This window comes from Clupea harengus, chromosome 9, assembly GCF_900700415.2.
Source record: "Clupea harengus chromosome 9, Ch_v2.0.2, whole genome shotgun sequence".
In the NCBI taxonomy this organism is placed as follows: Eukaryota; Metazoa; Chordata; class Actinopteri; order Clupeiformes; family Clupeidae; genus Clupea; species Clupea harengus.
The window spans coordinates 19,375,328-19,392,186 of record NC_045160.1 but is presented as its reverse complement, the minus strand read 5'-3'; the positions used below and the strand labels follow the sequence as shown (position 1 = coordinate 19,392,186).

General features: G+C 41.3%; 1 protein-coding gene across 8 annotated transcripts in view; it reads left to right on the top strand.

The window, feature by feature from the left end:
• The first annotated feature begins 260 nt into the window (after window positions 1-260).
• The window catches only part of nectin1b (nectin cell adhesion molecule 1b), an 88,010-nt gene continuing 71,411 nt past the window's right edge, over window positions 261-16,859 (top strand). For 6 of the 8 annotated variants that reach the window (XR_004164314.2, XR_004164315.1, XM_031573759.2 and 3 more), the window contains exon 1: window positions 263-1,242. Coding sequence is in view for 6 of the 8 variants with exons in the window: in XM_031573759.2 (XP_031429619.1) it covers window positions 1,185-1,242 (58 nt within the window). In the remaining 2 variants the exon portion in view is untranslated. Of the gene's footprint in view, window positions 1,243-16,859 lie in introns of all 8 variants that reach the window. The other 2 variants (XM_031573757.2, XM_012830467.2) reach the window with 2 other exon arrangements.

The window sequence follows — 16,859 nt, the reverse complement described above, 5'->3', positions numbered from 1 at the left end:
TTCGCTAGTCTACACGGGGACATTATTAGACACCTTTACGAACACAGGAGGTTTTGTCTTTTTCTTTTGTTTGTTTCTCAGTTAGTTTTAAGAGGGCTGAAGGACAAGAATGTTGCAAGAGTGAATAAAACGTGTTAAACAGATTGTGATTTGCCCACGCTAAATATCCAGCCTGCAGCTCTAATGCACTGCATCCATGCAAGATTGTCATGGCGGCGCTTACCTCCTACTCGCTTAACATGGCAGTCCAAGCCCCTCCTTATCTAACGTCACTCGATTCGGATTTTTCCTCAGTGGTTGTCAGCAACATCACAGCAGTCCAGGTTGTGGTGGTATTATTGCGAACTCTACGTCTGCAGTATTCCCGAATAAGAGACTCCCATCATAGGCAATTTAATTGCAATGGCTAGAGACTCGATTCAGCAGGCTAGCGTCACGTCGCAGCAATCTCTTTCCTAAACAGTTATTTAACTTGGCCACTTGATGCCTACATAGTGCACAATAGGGGATCAACTGAACTTTGAGGAGCTTTCACCTGGACCAGATCTGAAGGAAACATCCAACATTTGGGGAATATCAAATCGGGCTACTGGCGGTTGAGGTTAAGGATTAAGAAGAAATCGAGTCGTTTTCGGGAAATTGTTCCTAAAACATCGATCAGGAGATCCACTACCCCTTCTCTCATCGACAGAGACCCTCCGTCTTCGGCTCCCCTAAATCGTGAGGGGGGTAGATCTACGATACGCTGCAGAAGCCAAGGCAGCTGGATGCATCAGAAGGGATCGGAGGTTGATGGAGGAAATGCTTTGCTATTTTAAGTGATATTTTTAAATCGACTATTAGACCTCAGCGTCTTTTTTGCCTCACCAGGGAAAAACACTTTAGGCGAGGGTAAACTAATTGACCATTCACTGTTGCCTGCATCTGGTTTTAATGAGAAGTGTCTTGCACTTTTAATAAACAGCGTGAATAACTGGTGATAGTTTACGCAGTGCCGTTCATTGAACAACGAAATACTTCTTATTCTCCGTTACTTTAATGAACAAACGGTACAGGCATTTCATGTAACATTGGGCTGGATTTAGTGCTGAAGTTACATGCCTAACTGTATAGATCTATAAGAAGTCAACCCTCTCCTGGGAATCATTGTGCTACGGAAAGCCTTGTGGAGACGAATTGGTGCTATGGCGATGTTCGAAAGTTTTTGGAGAATAGGCCTATTCCTGGCCATGAGTGCTCAAGGTAAGGACGTCGGTTAAAACATGCATGTTTTGTTTTATATTGTATTTAAATCTGCGGTCTCTCTCTCCCTCTCTCTCAGTGTGTGAGTAAGAGCGAGAGACGTGTGTTGGGGGAGGGGGTGCAGGGAAGAAAGCGGGATTGATGCCACTCATATGGAAAATAATGCAGGCAGATGGCGATAGAGATGTTATAGCGCCTGCAGCCCATAACTTTAGTAAAGAAGAAACTTCTTATGGCATTTTAATGACATTTAATATGATTGATGTCATTTTTAATGTAATTATTAAAAACAGGCAAAAGTGGGCTTTCAGATGGATTATTACATTAAACAGCAAAAAAGTTAAGCTAAACACAACTATGATTATCTTGGTTTTATTGCCCTTGTCTTGAGGAACAGCCAACTGGCTTAGTAAAGGCTAATGAGCTTGGTCTATCAAAACAGCAGGTCGGAGTCAAGCAGGATAGTGATCCTTGTGATAGTCAATGGTCTTGGCCTGAGAAAGTTAATCTTTATTTATTTACAGTATAATTTAAAAAAAGAAAAACTCATAGATTTTGTTCTGTCTTAATTTTGTCACCCAAATTAGGTCCCTCTTAAATAGGGGTGGGAATTTCCACAGAGGCGATGATGTGATAGATGATGTGATACTGTCACGATATTTAGGCCAACATGCAATATTATTGCAATTCTTTATATTTTAAAATAAAGCCAGTATTTTGATCCAATTCTGTGATATATTGCGATGTATATCTTCCATATGTTATGTTTCATATACTGTGAGTCTGCAGACATCATGGCATGGTAATCTCTCGACTCTGACTTCCTTCCTAATTTCTGCTGTGACGCAAGAGAAGAGCGAGGTCTTGCGCCACCTTTTGGACTTCGGAAGCAGTTTTATCAGAGTAGACATATGTACCAAAACAAAATGAAATCATAATACTTTGATATTTGTATTCATATAAAATTGTGCCGAAAAATATCACAATACTACACGGTTTAGATTTTTTTTCTCCAACCTCTACTCATAAATGCTAAATCAATTTTCTATTAACCATGAATAAACAGAAATTAATAACCCACATCTGGAGTTAGCTTTTAGTATTTTAGTGTTTTAAAGTGGCACACATTTTTTGTGTGTCATCTCAGCATGTAGTTCAATACTTTGAGCTGTGACTCTCGGAGCCAATCCTCTTTCGGCCGTGTTTTCTTTGATAATCATACAATGATGCATCCATGGACCGGCGCTAACATATTGCAGGTTACATAATGCCACAGTGATCATGAATGAGAGTCTGTGTTGTCAGGGATCTGTCCCATAAGTGTTGAGCTCCTATGCAGAGGCACTTATCAATCAATTTATAAGGGCCAAGGGACTGGGCTATCACAAATCTAAGTCCAGTTATAGTATTGTTCCTGCAGCAATTTTAAAGGGCCTTATGGTTATAATTCAGTCTGAGCTGAAGGGACAGACATTGATTTTCACAACATAGAGATGTGTTTTCGCTACCAAAAGTGTAACATTTAAAGTCTGTTAAAGTTGTCTTGCCTTGTGGCGCTGGTAAATAACGGGTTTCAATTTATGTTGCTAAGGCAGGCAGTGTGTCGTCAGTTCCAATTTGCATTCAGTAACATGAACTGGATACCAGCACTAGCTAACTAGCCAGAGGAAATTAAGCTTTGAATTTACTATGCTGCCGAACTGTGGTGGTAAGAAGGGGCGGAGCTTAAAAAAAACAGATTTCATTTTCAATGTATTAATTGTTGAAATACATTGTATTAACAAACTGTAGACATACAACTGATTCTTGGATGGATTCTTAAAAAGGCTAACAGCCTGTATATGATTTCACATTCAAAGTGATCGTGCTATAGGCCTATAACTCTGAGACAACATAAACACATTGACGTTTCATTTCTGAAAACTTGTTGACCACCTTATTCAATTCAATGTTTGCAGCTCTGTTTTTCTATCAAAAGTGGTGCAAGTTGCGAGGCGCTCCTTGCCTTTTAAAAGTTTAAGGTGATAAGTTTAAGAAACTTTCTGCCGGGTTTCTACTCACAGGAATTGTGAGATGTATTTTGTAAAGGGCAGCGAGATTTGGGAACACTCAATCCATGTCATTGACTATAAGAAAGGCTAGAACCTGGCCAGTGAAAGGCTCATCCTTCTGTACATTTTGCGACAGGAGAACACGATGTTGCCAATTATATTGCCGAAATACATCAGTTAGCAAGCTCACTAGCCTTCCTCAGTCCCATTTCTGTTGTTGTTAGTGTTTGCAAAGCAAGTCTGTTGATTATAGTTTTAGTAAAAAAACTCTTTAATTCATCAGGTTGTCAGTGGGGGAATAATGTCGAGAGCTGATGTTTTCAGATAAAGTCTAACAAGGAGGGCGAGCAAAGCTTCATTGGATAGCCACCATCAGAAACGCTCCTCTGTCCAAGTTAACTTTGTGTTTAACAGGTTCAGCTGGCAATGGCAGCATACACCTCAAGCAAGTAGTCTGTGTCGTAACATGTCTGCCCCATGAAGTCATGGGAGCAATGCTCACTGAATCATCTAAGCAATACTTAATTACACATTTAAAAAAAATAAAAATAAAAAATAAACAACAAATGAATTAATTGTGTTTGCTATGTACCCAAATGCAACAACAAGTAGGTTTTATAACCCCAAGTGTTAGATAGATATATGGCCTTTGATGTGCTAAGTGAGTAAATATACCAGAACAGGTCTGTTTTACAGGTATCTGGAAAACACATCAGTGTCGTCTTCAGTGTTTTCTTTGGCTCAAAAGGTGGTGATCCTGCCATCATGTTCGTCTATGGGCCCAGTGCCATGGGCCTTGAGGCAAACTAACAGCCAGTAGACATGGACATGCCACATGTACATCCAGTTTCTCAGGCTTAGGAGAGAAAAAGAGTGTTGGTAATTAGTAACATGTATTTCATTCGTAAGACACTCTCATGACGTGCTCATGATGAGGGCAAGTGATTATCCAGATATAGGCTCTGTAGGCTAGAGTGTTAAAGCAGATGAGGGCTGATTCAGCTCCCCCGGTGAGGCAGCATTTACCCCCTGCAGAGATGATTGTTGTCACTGCCCCAGAGGAAGAAAAGAAATGGGCCGACATGTTAAGATTTTAAAGTCTGTCATGATGAATTTAGAGGATTAGAGTTCTTGCTCCTTAGCCTAGGGAATCTGGCTCTGGTTAGTACGTTTACCTGTGTTGTTCAGCATTAGCAGTGCTTGTCACCCTTTACAACATCGACGGGAATCAGGCTATGATGTGCACACATCATTTAAATAATTAAAAACTAAAATATACTGCGTGTTTAAATATTCATCCTCTATACATTAATACATAATAGAAAACCCCTTTGCTCCAGTAACGGCCTTAAGTCTTTTGAAGTGAGTAGGTACCAGCTTAGCACATTGTTCGGCAGTGTTTCCCCCCTATTCTTCTCAATGTATATAGAACATTTAGGTTAATGGGGTGGTGGTCTTAGTAGGATTTCTAAAAATATTCACCTAACTGTTTATGAGCCTCTCCATTATTGCTTTAGCCTTATACCTTGGGTAATAGTCCCACTGCTAGGTACATCCCTCTCCCAAGCCTTAGTGTTACAAATGACTACAACAGGTTTCCTTGCCATATTGTGTAGAATTGTTTTCATTTATTCTCACTTCAATTCTACAGTTCCTGTAGATGATGTTACCACTGCCCTTTTTTCACGACTGGGATGGTGTTCCTTGAGGCCTTGGCAGTGATAGATTAATGCCACATGTAGCGCTTTGTGGATTGGCCAGAAAGCTCTATTCTGGTCTCAAAAGACCATAAAACCCTATTCCCACATCTTAAGCAACCTCTATACATGCTGTAATGTGGATCTTTGAAAACAATGTTTTTTGTTGCCACCCACAATAGAGCCCAGTTTTATGGATAGCTGTTAAGACTGGACTCCCCCCCCCCCCCCCCCCCCCCCCATTTCAACCACTGAACCGTGTCAAATTTTCAGGGTGTCGGCTGGACTGTGGTGGCCTCCCTTACCAGTCTTTTTCTCACTTAAGCATTTGATCCAGGAGATCTCTACTTTAATCACTCATAAGCAGTACCTAATTAGGATCAGTTAGGGTCAAATAACTCCGATGGACAGGGATTTGAATACTTATACAAGTTTTACATTTTGTTTATTTATTTTCAGTATTTGCAGACAAATATATTACTTTTGGAATTATACTAGATCCATTGTGTAATTGAGAAAGTAGTCTTGCAATGATACTTTTTAAATGTCTTCTAGCCTAAGGGGCTGATCAACATGTTTTGGGTTGTCAACACCACAAGGCCTTTTTCCTAGAACATTGCGGAAGCTTGGTGTCTTCTTTGTCATCTCTATTATCTTCTCATTTGTATCTAGTTTTCATGATTCTAACATGGGGCCATTGTCCTAATTCACTTTAGAACATTGTTGAATATTATCTCTGAACTGTATAACTATATGCATGCATCACAATAAGATTCACATTATAAAGATGTTCTGTCTTTAGTTGCCCACATAAAGTGGATGCCTTGCTATGTTTACCTCTGAAATGAACAGACTTGGACCCTTAGTGGGCATACTAAAGGAATAAAGAGCAAAGCATATTGCACAGAGTTCTCTCTAAAGGTACTCCGAGAAACAGATCATCGTATCTACCCCCAATATCTTCATCTCCTCAGCCTGATCAAGTCAATTTACCACAGACAGATGACCTAGTTGGATATAAGAAACAGGGTTAACCCTGTTAGTGCAAAATACTATTGATGGAATATGGAGAAAATTAAAGGATAAACCACTTTTAAAAGGTTTGTTAAATCTACAGAACCTCAGGTTTGACTGCTTATAAGGGGGGATTAAGTCTGGGCCTCTCATGCCATTGCAGTGAACTTGAACATCTGAATGCTCTGTATTATCAGACACACACACACACACACACACACACACACACAATCTCTCGATCTTTGTATGTTGGGTGTGTCGGTGAAATAATTTTAAGTGAAATGCTCCTTTTTTTCACAATGTCTTTCTCATTTAATGTTCAAATACGTTCATCATTGTGAGCCGACCGTCTTCAGCACAGCTGATAATTGGGGTTTCCATTTTCTTTTACAAGGTGTTACATTTCATTTCAGTAGATTGTGACATTATCTGTCGGAGCAGACTCCATCATCTACTTTATTTACCTTATTGTTTCACACTCAGGTAGGCAAATCGCTCTCATCACTCTGAGATATAACAAGATAAGAGGAAAGATGCTCTGCAGTTTGGAATTGATCCTGTAGCCTTCCCACTGGGATTGGTGCCAAAGTAACTGATGTAGTCTAGTATTGATTCTACAGTCTTCTATTCCCTCGCTTAAAGCCTTTTCATTTAGAGAAAGACCTGAGTCAGCCACATGGCTGGCTAAACTTGCCCACCTGTATTACCCACTCTTCTCATACACATCTCTCACCTCAGCCCCTCCCGTTAGGGCCTGGGGGATTAACAGAGAGAGAGACAAAGAAAATGGATCAAGGAAGGATAGAAAGAGAAAGATCACATTGGTATTATTCCCTCCATTGCATTGAAAAAAGAGTTAAGAGTCTGAAATTTACTGAGATTTCACTAGCTAGGCTTGGTAGCTAAAACTAGTCTAGGCTAAGTGAAATAACAGCTGTATTTTACTCAAAGACAACTCACCCCTAAATAAAGGATCGTGTCTCAGCTCGACAAAGGATCTATTGTTATGTAAATAGATAATAAACAAGCTAGCAGATTACTAAGAATTATAATATAAAGCAGGTATAGTCATGCAAATTGATAATAAACAAGCCAGGTATAGTAGTATAAATAGATAATAAACATTTACATAGTATTCTCTGATTTTGGAGAATCAATTAGCATGAATGAAAACCTGTAACCAGGTGCACTCATTCAATAAAGCTGAACATATCTACTATACTTTTTACATGGACATGGATCTTATCAAGATAAAACTACATTGTTTCTTTATATAAGTGCAATCTTTTTAGGTTATTTGGTAGTTATTTGCTGACAAAACTCAGAACTTCAGCCCATCTGGTGGTGATCCACTTCGATTTGTTACACATTGCAGTGTGTAATGTGACTGCATATTGGCAGCATATATGCCGAAACAATTTGAACTAGCGTCATTCAAGTTCTTAGCATGTCCATTGTCTCATCTGATTTGTTATGGGAATGATCGTTAAATGTTGCTGTAAAATGGCGAGTCAAGACAGATTCCTTTGACCTTTAGTTTTTTGATGATGACACAAAAATACAGCTGAAGTGAAGATTGGTGTCCTACCTCTTGTGTATGAGTTAAGGTTTTGTTAAACCCTAACTTGCTCTCACACACCGTGGTACTCTCTTGTATCCAACTAACATGTTCTCACATATTCACTACAGCTCCTGTGCAATCATCATCATCAAACTATAAAACCTTCTCTGTCATAAACTCACATACTCGCTATCAAACTGTCATTCATAGACTACAGTATAATGTATGTGTACAGTGCTATAAATCACTCTAACAGAGGGTTTATCGTGTGCGAGAGTGATGGTGTGTGGAAGATCTGTGAGTATGTGTCAGGTCTTAGTAGTGTGTGTGAGAAAATGTAATCGTGTGCGCATGAGTGTGCTCATGTTTGTGGGCATGTTTCATTCAAATATCTTTTTTATGTTTGACGATGTGCCAGTTAGGTTCCCAGAGTTACCTGAGCTTGAGGACAAAGAGAGCATTTGTTTCCAAAGCTTTGCCTTTTGCAGTGAAATAATCTTGCAGAAACCATGGTATTTTAGGAAGAAGGAAAAAGGAAATACTTGTACCTGAGCTGCTGCAGCTATGTAAAGAAGTTCACTGTAAAATCACATGAAATATTGCACATCCATGGAGGACAGATTTGCAAGGGATGTAGAGATGAAGCTGTCCAAACCATTCTTAAACCTGTCCAAAAGGAGCTATGTTACAGCCTGATTTACATGTTTGTTCTGTGGGGGTGGTGTGTGTGTGTGTATGTGTGTGTACGTGTGTGTGTACGTGTGTGTACGTGTGTGTGTACGTGTGTGTACATGTGTGTGTACGTGTGTGTGTGAGTCACTGGGGGAAGGGAAGGAGAGGCCATGGTCCAGGAGTGACTGTAGTTCACGACAACATTGAATATCTGGCAGCAGCGCTGTTTCAGAGCACCAAGGGACTGCTAGCTGGAAGAGAAATTGCACTGCTCTAAGTTAATTCAGTTTTTCCAGCTTGCTGGTTTGATTTTGCAGTAGTTGTATGGGAGGTACCTAGAATAAAATATGATGAAAACTGGCTCACTGCATGTCAAATAGCCTACCTCTGAGACTCTTCCCAGATTCCCAAAAAAGGTAGCTAAGGGCAGCAATATTTAGAAAACCATACCTACATCTCTCGAAATCAGGGAGAAACTGTATATGTCAAGGTAGAAAACAACTCTTGAGATGGAGGTAGGCTCTAGGTAAATCCGCCAGGACTGAGCCAGTGCTCAATTAAACCCACACCAGAAAAACTTGTATTTTGATATTGCAAGCTGTGTATAAAACCAACTGCCAAAAATGATGCACTGTATAATGCACTGCATTGATATTTACATTTTGCAGGAACATCTAGCATAGTACCATGGCATTAGAAACTCATGCACGGGTTCTGAAATCATCTTAAATCATCAGTATGCAGCTGCTGGCTTCCCATACATGCGTTATCCTCACTATATGTTTATTAATGAGACTGCAGGGGGAAAATGCAATCACAGCGAGAGAAGCATTCTTGTAGAAATAATCTTGATCACAGAGGACATGAGGATGTAAGTGTGTGTGTGTGTGTGTGTGTGTGTGTGTGTGTGTGTGTGTGTGTGTGTGTTTGATGAAAGAGGTTGAAAGGGTTAATCCTGCTGTGGGTTTATTTGCCAATGTTATTTTGATCAGATGTCTTCGCACTGTATTCTTGTAATAGAATTACTGTTTTTTGTTTTGTAATGTCGCATTTTTGCATGAAGAGGCTTTGATCTCGCTCAGCACCATCCTTTCTCTTTCCACTCCAACACACAACACTGGCTTATAAGGAAGAGAGTGGAGGATGCTTGTTTTTGCAGGATGATTAACTGCTTGGAGGCAAGGGTGCATTGGAGCGTGACTGCATGCGCGCGTGTCAGTTGGTCTGTGCAGGCGCATGCACAGGCGCATTAGTGTCTCTGCAGCACTGCAGAGGTAGGCACACGTTCCCAGCCCCTCTCCCCCCGATCCTGACCCACTTTTTCCCCCCAGAGCTCCACTCTGCCTCTTTAATTGCAGATCAGCACACTGACGCCATCTGCTCAACCAGGGCCAGTCGCCATGGAGACGGCGGGAGGCTTTTCAGCTTTATGGCAGTGCAGACCAACAAGGGTTTAAGGGTCAAGGGGGCAGAGCTCAGACCACAGGCAAAGAGGGGTATACAGCTGTGCTAGGGGGTGCCCCCTCTCCGTGGGTTCTGATGGGCTCTCCTGCCCCCATACCTCTCCTAAGCTGCAGCTCTGTGGTTAGTCAGAGCCACAGACCTACCCACGCAGAGCACGCCCCCTACACTCCTGTGACAGATTGTATCAGCAGGTCCACCCATTAGCAACAGTTTAAATGGTGGTTCCATCCTGTTCACCCTCATTTTGTGATTGGGTGAATTTATGTGGAAAAAATTAAGTGATCATATGTGTAGGAGAGAAGCCAGATTTGCCCTGTTGGACTGACACTCGGTCATGGCTGTTGTGGGGAAGTCTTTTCACTAATGCTTGAGGTGTATCTTGAGGTGTATGTGTTGTTGTCACTGGTATTGACGTGTGTCCTAACCCATCATGCTTATTGAGGGGGGGGGGGGGGGACGCCAGACATCACTGTTGAGCCTTCTGGTGGAAGTGTGGTGGGCTTAATTCAATGAAACACTGACATGCTGAATGACAACCCCAATGGAATGCTCATGTTTCTTTGCTGTTGTTTTTATTAAAAGACCAATATGAAATAAACTTACAGTACTAAATCATAAAATGAACACGATATGTCATCAGAGATTAAGGAAACACACTACACTGAAATACTGGCTTCTCCTATACGACAAAAAAATTCAACTTTTCATTCTTTTTATTGAATCAATTTATGAACGTGAATAGTCTATATGTTGAACAAATACTGACGTCCAAATAGAGTAACGTTACTCATGCCCATACTAGCTAGTTATCTATCTTATCGAATAGAAATTATTACCCATTAAGAAGAGTTTATTCAATTTAGCATGAAGACACTCCACATTAGTCACTCTCTCCTCGCTGTCGTCCTTCCTTTGGCTCTTACTCTCGGTAGCCTACTCTATGTTGTGGACCAGGACCATACCTGTCAAGTCTGGTTTTATCCCTGAGATTTTCAACATTTCTCATTGAATTTTCATTTCCCACCCCAATAGCATTGAATAATAAGTCTATTAGACTGCTCTGCAGTGCGGGTGAGAGACTGACATGTTCGCACTGTGTGGCTCACTAAGTCTGTGTAGGCTACTAGTCAACGAAGTTTCAATATTCAGCATCACTGAACAACTTATTATCTCGAGGTGAACCAGACCTATTTAAGAAATGCCTCGCAAATGTAACGTATGCTTGCATGTGTTTTCTTCTGTGTGTATGTGTGGGCAGTGGGGATGGCTCATGGAATTTCACGACTTTCAATAGCTGGTCTCACGGATTTCAGTAATGTTGACTTAACAGGTATGCAGGGCCAGCACGCTTTCTTCTCTCTGTTGGTCTTCCTCTGGATCCTCTGCCTCTTGTACCACTAGTACCTGCACTCTTCTCCTCCTCCTCCTCCTCTCTAGCTCATCCTCTTCGTCCTCTGCCTCGTGTATCAGCGGCGCCTGACCAGCCCTCACTGGCTTCACTTGACACTGGTGAGGGCACTTCATAACTGAGATCTGCATGAGGCTGAAACAAGAATAGTAGGCTACTATTGTGAAATAGATGTGAAATTATTCATATGTTACCTGTTAAATTGAGCAATATGTTTTATCATTATTGGGGCCTGGAATAAAGTAACTCCAACTCCAGTATGTAGCCTATCTTTGGAGTAGTGGGTTTGTTTTTGGGATAACAGGCTTAGCTTTGGCTAACGTACATAGCCAGCCATGCATATAGCTAACACTGACAGAGTAAAAAAAAATCCATATGAGCTAGTTTATAATTTGCAAACAATTTAAACACTGCAAACGTATACATAATCTGATCTACTTATAGTGTAGGAATCGTTGTCGCTTGCCATTGGCAAAGATTAATATTGAGCTCGTACCCTTAACCTGGTAACCTACATGAGCTTCTAGTCTGTGGAGGAGGGGGAGGGGGGAGACAATGCTCCCAATGTTTTGAATTTGTAATGCAGTATTGATTTTAAACGCTTCATGTCCCGTCTACATATTGCCCCTATAAGCATTATTAGTTGTCGGTATGGTGGGTATTGTGCACCCTGTTGTGCTATAATACATAGGCTAGGTTGTTGGGTATGGGTACTTGCCATTGACAATGAGACGTCTGGCTGCTGTGGGAAGTCCCTAACCAATAGCGCAAAGAATTGAACATCTTTTCCTGTGTATATTGAGAGCAGGACTGTACGCATTCCTAGATGAGGTGTTACGGTGCTTCATCCTCTTAACGCTGAGAGTAGAAGTAAGCTGTTGATGAGAGAATGCTTATAGTATCACTTGTGTTTTCCCACAATGCCTGTCAGTTCCTTCTCATGTTGTGTACCATCTGAATTAGCGAGGTGGCATAGTCCCAGACATCCCATGTGTCACTCACCTAAGGCAGCAGGTACCCTGGCCCCCTATCTTTGCTAATGCGGACTAATACCTGGTTGTGATAGTTGTTTACTTTGTTTATTATTTACTTCTGGGGGATAAACGCTGATATCTCAGGGCAGACTAAATGGTGGAAGGTGGGAGAACAGTAATCAGAACAGCTCAGGATAAACAGCTCAGAATAATGATCACAAGACAGCCTCAGGACTCCCTTAATTTACCATCCAATACCAATTTGATGTTATGCTGAATCACATGCTAAATATGATGTTGAATATGTTACTTATGCTGCATTTGCAATTATACAAACAAACAAACAAACAAACAAACAAACAAACAAACAAACACAAACACAGAAATAGTCCAACACAACTTTTTGTCCATCACTCTAGTGATTTGGCAATACTTTTCACCAACTGAACATGGGACATGTTATGATGTATCACATTTTTATCCACACAGAATAAGGCCAGATATGAAGTATGTGTGGTTGCTCCTGAAGAAGTCAGATAGACAGAACAGTCTGCCAACCAAAACAGGCAGCAACTCTCTCTCACAGATGGTGAGAGAGGCCTCATTACATCTGTGTGCAGACATGGATGTTTGTGTGGACTTTTTGTTCGCATTTGGATGGATATATATTTTTGCACTGTGGTACATATATGTTAGAGGCTTGGGGCATTCCATTATGGAAACACGAGGAACAAAGTCAAGGCCTCACATTAAGCTACAAGTTAGGGAACATGTGTTGAGATAGAAAAATATATTTGCTGAATTCTTGAAACACTTAATACCACAGAGTCCTCTCTAGAGGAGCCAAAACCACATTTAGTTTCCAGCGGCCATCTACCGTTACAATAGACTGATTCATTCCCACAACACAGAATGTTGTAATCATAGTGATATAATCAGTACATTTATGATATCAGTGCTTTCTGTCGTACAGATAAGCAGTCTGGAAAACATACTTGATTCTAAATGAAAGAAATGTAAAGACTTTTTTTGGCACTGCAATGCATTGCAAAGTATTGTGACATTAACATGATCTGATTTTAACATTGCTTTAATTTTTAATAATCTAGATCCAGATTCATGTTTTTTTTAATCACTAGTACCCCAAAATAAATGTGTACCCTATGTGGCGTGAACATCCAGGCTCAACAAAAAGGCAGAAACCGCTTTTTAGTGTCCAATCAAAGGTTGTTGTTTATTTATCCAAAACATGCGGGTGGATTAAGAGCTGACAGGTGTGGTGAGTTAGCTCCCTTGTCTGCTCATTATTGATTCAGATAGGAGACTCACCCATCTTCCCAGTCCTAAGGTCATCTCACCAGGATCCTAAAGCATGTCCCTGGGAAGAGATGTCACCAATGACCTTACCCAGGGGAATTCTCCACCGCTTGACTCTAGTAGGACCCTGAGGGTAGCTTGGGGTACCACAGAAGACACACATTGTGTTGCTCCTGTTGTCAACATAAGTCACACCAGTAGTTATGTAGTAGTATTTATTTGCTGCCCGCTGGTGAATTTAGTAATCATGCCTGCAGTAGTCATTTAATTCAACTACCGGACATGAAGTGGCACTTTATGCTTTTAACTTATAGGCATCTTTGCATTATGTGTTCACTGGCTATATATCAACCAGGCAAAGCGGCATGAATGTTTTATGCTCCTACCAGAGCTGCTGTTTGAGAATTCAATTCAAGGTTAGATATCTCAGTGTCCAAGGTCAATGCAGATTGGTCATATGAGATGGTCATATTAAATATCAAATGGAAATGTGCTCCATTTCCAAGGCCTCTGAATGTTTCTGCAGGGCTCCACCATGTTATATAACGCTTCCCCACTACATTCACAGATGTAACCAGTTAGCGTGGCTAAGCATCGTTCCCTTAAAGTGACACAGTCAAGAATCATTTCCAAGTGAGCGTGCCATTCCTGTTATCGTTATTGTGGTAGCAGAAAGAGGCGGGGCTTCCCCTGTTGCATATATGCCCTATAGATGTTTTTTGGATCACTCTAGGACTAGAGCGCACAGGTCTGGAGCTGCGAGTTGCTTTGCGATGCTATGCTATGCTGTGTTTGTGAGGTGTTCCTGCTCAGCGGGCTCTTAGTGCTTGGCCCCTACAGTGCTGGAGGAGGGATGTGGTCCTCCGCTCTGAAGGAGGTCACGTGTTGACCTCATTGTTCGCACGAGTAACTGCACTCGGCAGAGCGTGGCTCGCCTCGAAAACCTCCATTTCTCCCCCCCTCTGCATAAGAACATCGGGCTTATCAGAGCATTTACCGCTAACTGACTGATTTCCTTGGCACACGGAATCCTGATTTTCTTTTTTTGGCTTGCTTTTATTACTTGTATCTGTGGAGCGGAAGTGAGGGAAGCAAAAAATGAATATGATCCCTTTTTTACAAGAGAATGAGAGGAGTGATGTAAAAAAAAAAAAAAAAAAAAGATCCCCCAGAAGAAGCTGTCAGAGTGGATTACTACACTGCTTACCACCGCCCTGCAGCATTCCATTGGCGCAGTCTAGCATTTTTTTTTAATATATGAGGTAAAGAGAGTAAGAATAAAAAAGAGGGAGTGAGCACGTGGAAATCAGCAATGGCTAAAACACACTTCCCTCTTGTAAACAGAATTTGACTAAGAGGCTGTGAGAGACTGTCTGCACATTTTAGTGGGCAGACATAAATGATTCTGTTCAGTCGGCCCAGCCGTCTACCCACACAGTCAGGGGGATTCAGTATCCACTCTCACCAGCACTCCCCTCACCAACAGGTCCCCCTCATCACCCTATTTCTTCCCCATAGAGGAACCCATTTCCCTCCATGTGCCACTCTTATTTACTGTGACTGCTCTTCCTCGCTCAATGGAAGTCAAGACCTTGCAACCTCCTCCTGTGTTGCCTCTGGGATTCAAGCCTACAATTATTTTCCATATAAAATAAGATTCTGTATAAAAGTTTATTGTGTGTCCCTGTCTACACCAGGGAGCTAAATGTTCCCTGTTTTTCTCTTTTGATGTGATGACATGTGACATGATGTGTTTGCCAAGGTCAGAGTTACTCTTGTGGTACTCGTCGTCTACCCCCTATCTGATTCAAACGTTCTGCAGATGTGGTGGAAAACTCATTCCATGGATTGTTATTGTAAACGTTAGGACATTTTTGTCAAATCACACGGATCATTTGGATACCTGCTATCCACAGAAGAGAGATAGCAGTATAAACATAGGACTTTCCTATATGCCTTCATTATTTATGGTTCGGTTAATGTGTTGCTCCACATAAGCTGTTGATCTGAAATCCAGGCCAGTGTCCAGATTTATGGTGCTGATAAAAACAGTGACTTTTGGATCCAGATCCAGATCCCCTAGTTAATGTGTACTGTTCTTTGTTACATGGGGGGTGTAGTAGCTGATAAGACCATCTTGCCTCCCTTGTGCTAGCCTTTGGATCTTGCCTTGCACTTTCTTTATGGTTTAATAATGGTTTAACTGCACATGCAGTATTTCACCAGTATCTATTCCAGTAGCCAATGCCTAACCATGGCCAAACCAGCAACTGCTATTTCTTTACAGGCCTGGCCACAAATCTGGTTAGGACTCAATGGCATAGACATAGAAATACCTGACCTGGCATTGGCCAGCATGATGCCATTAACCTCCGTTCATTCTGAAAACACAGAATACGGCCCAGAGGAAGCGTTTCGGCCATTGCAAGTGAATGTGAACGCTCTTGCAGGATACAGTAGCAGATGGTTATAATATTAGCTGGGTGTACAGTGCACCTTGGAAATACTCAACTCTACCATGCACGTACACATCGATTTTATTTTGAAAAGATTTTGCAGATATGGGCAACAACACCAACAACGATTCAGTGGTCTAATTGCAGTAGTGCAGGGATGCTTTTGTTCATGCATATTTTTAAATGACTGTGAATAGCAGCATGACCTTGGGTTCTTCTCTGTGTGACAATCCTGCAAGCAGAGGATGGCGTGATGGCATTACTGCCGTCTCCTAAGGGGGTGGATGTCATTTTCTATTGTCCCTACCTATGACTTCCATCGCACGACTGTGGGTATAGCATGAATGGAGGTAGCTGGCCAAAACCCAATAAAGGATTTCGCCTGTGGCTTTGGATCTATGACTGGATTGATCGTAGATTACATAGAGATTGCTTTAATAAGTAAAAAAAAAAAGGATTAATTAAATAATCAATATTGTGTAATCTCATACTATACAATTTAATTTCATGGCTTGGGTTTTCTATAGAGATTGGGTTATAAAAATGGAAGAATAAAATCCACTAAAGCTTGTCTACCCTATTTTACGAGCTTACACAATCTCTGTGTTCTAATATCTTTTCCCATCCTGGGTGTGCTAAGCCGTGTAGGGGATCTCAGTCCAGCCCTGGAGAAGAATGCACAGCGACAGAGCTGGCCAGATACTGAGTTAGAGTGACACGCAGGGCTGGGTATCATCACAGTGGTGGCTCCTCTCCCGTTGGAGTGGAAGCTGCAGAATGAATAGAGGAAACCATGACACTACATCATAACTGTTAATATTTGACTCATCCATTGTGATCCTATGTGCAGATACAGTGTTTGTAGCATTGCAACGATTTTTGTATTGTAACAACCGTGAGTCAAATGTGCGTTACCATTTTATTAGTTGCTATTCCACCATTTTGTTCTTGCCCTGAAGATACACCAAATATTTGTTATTCACCATGGTATCATTTTATTCTA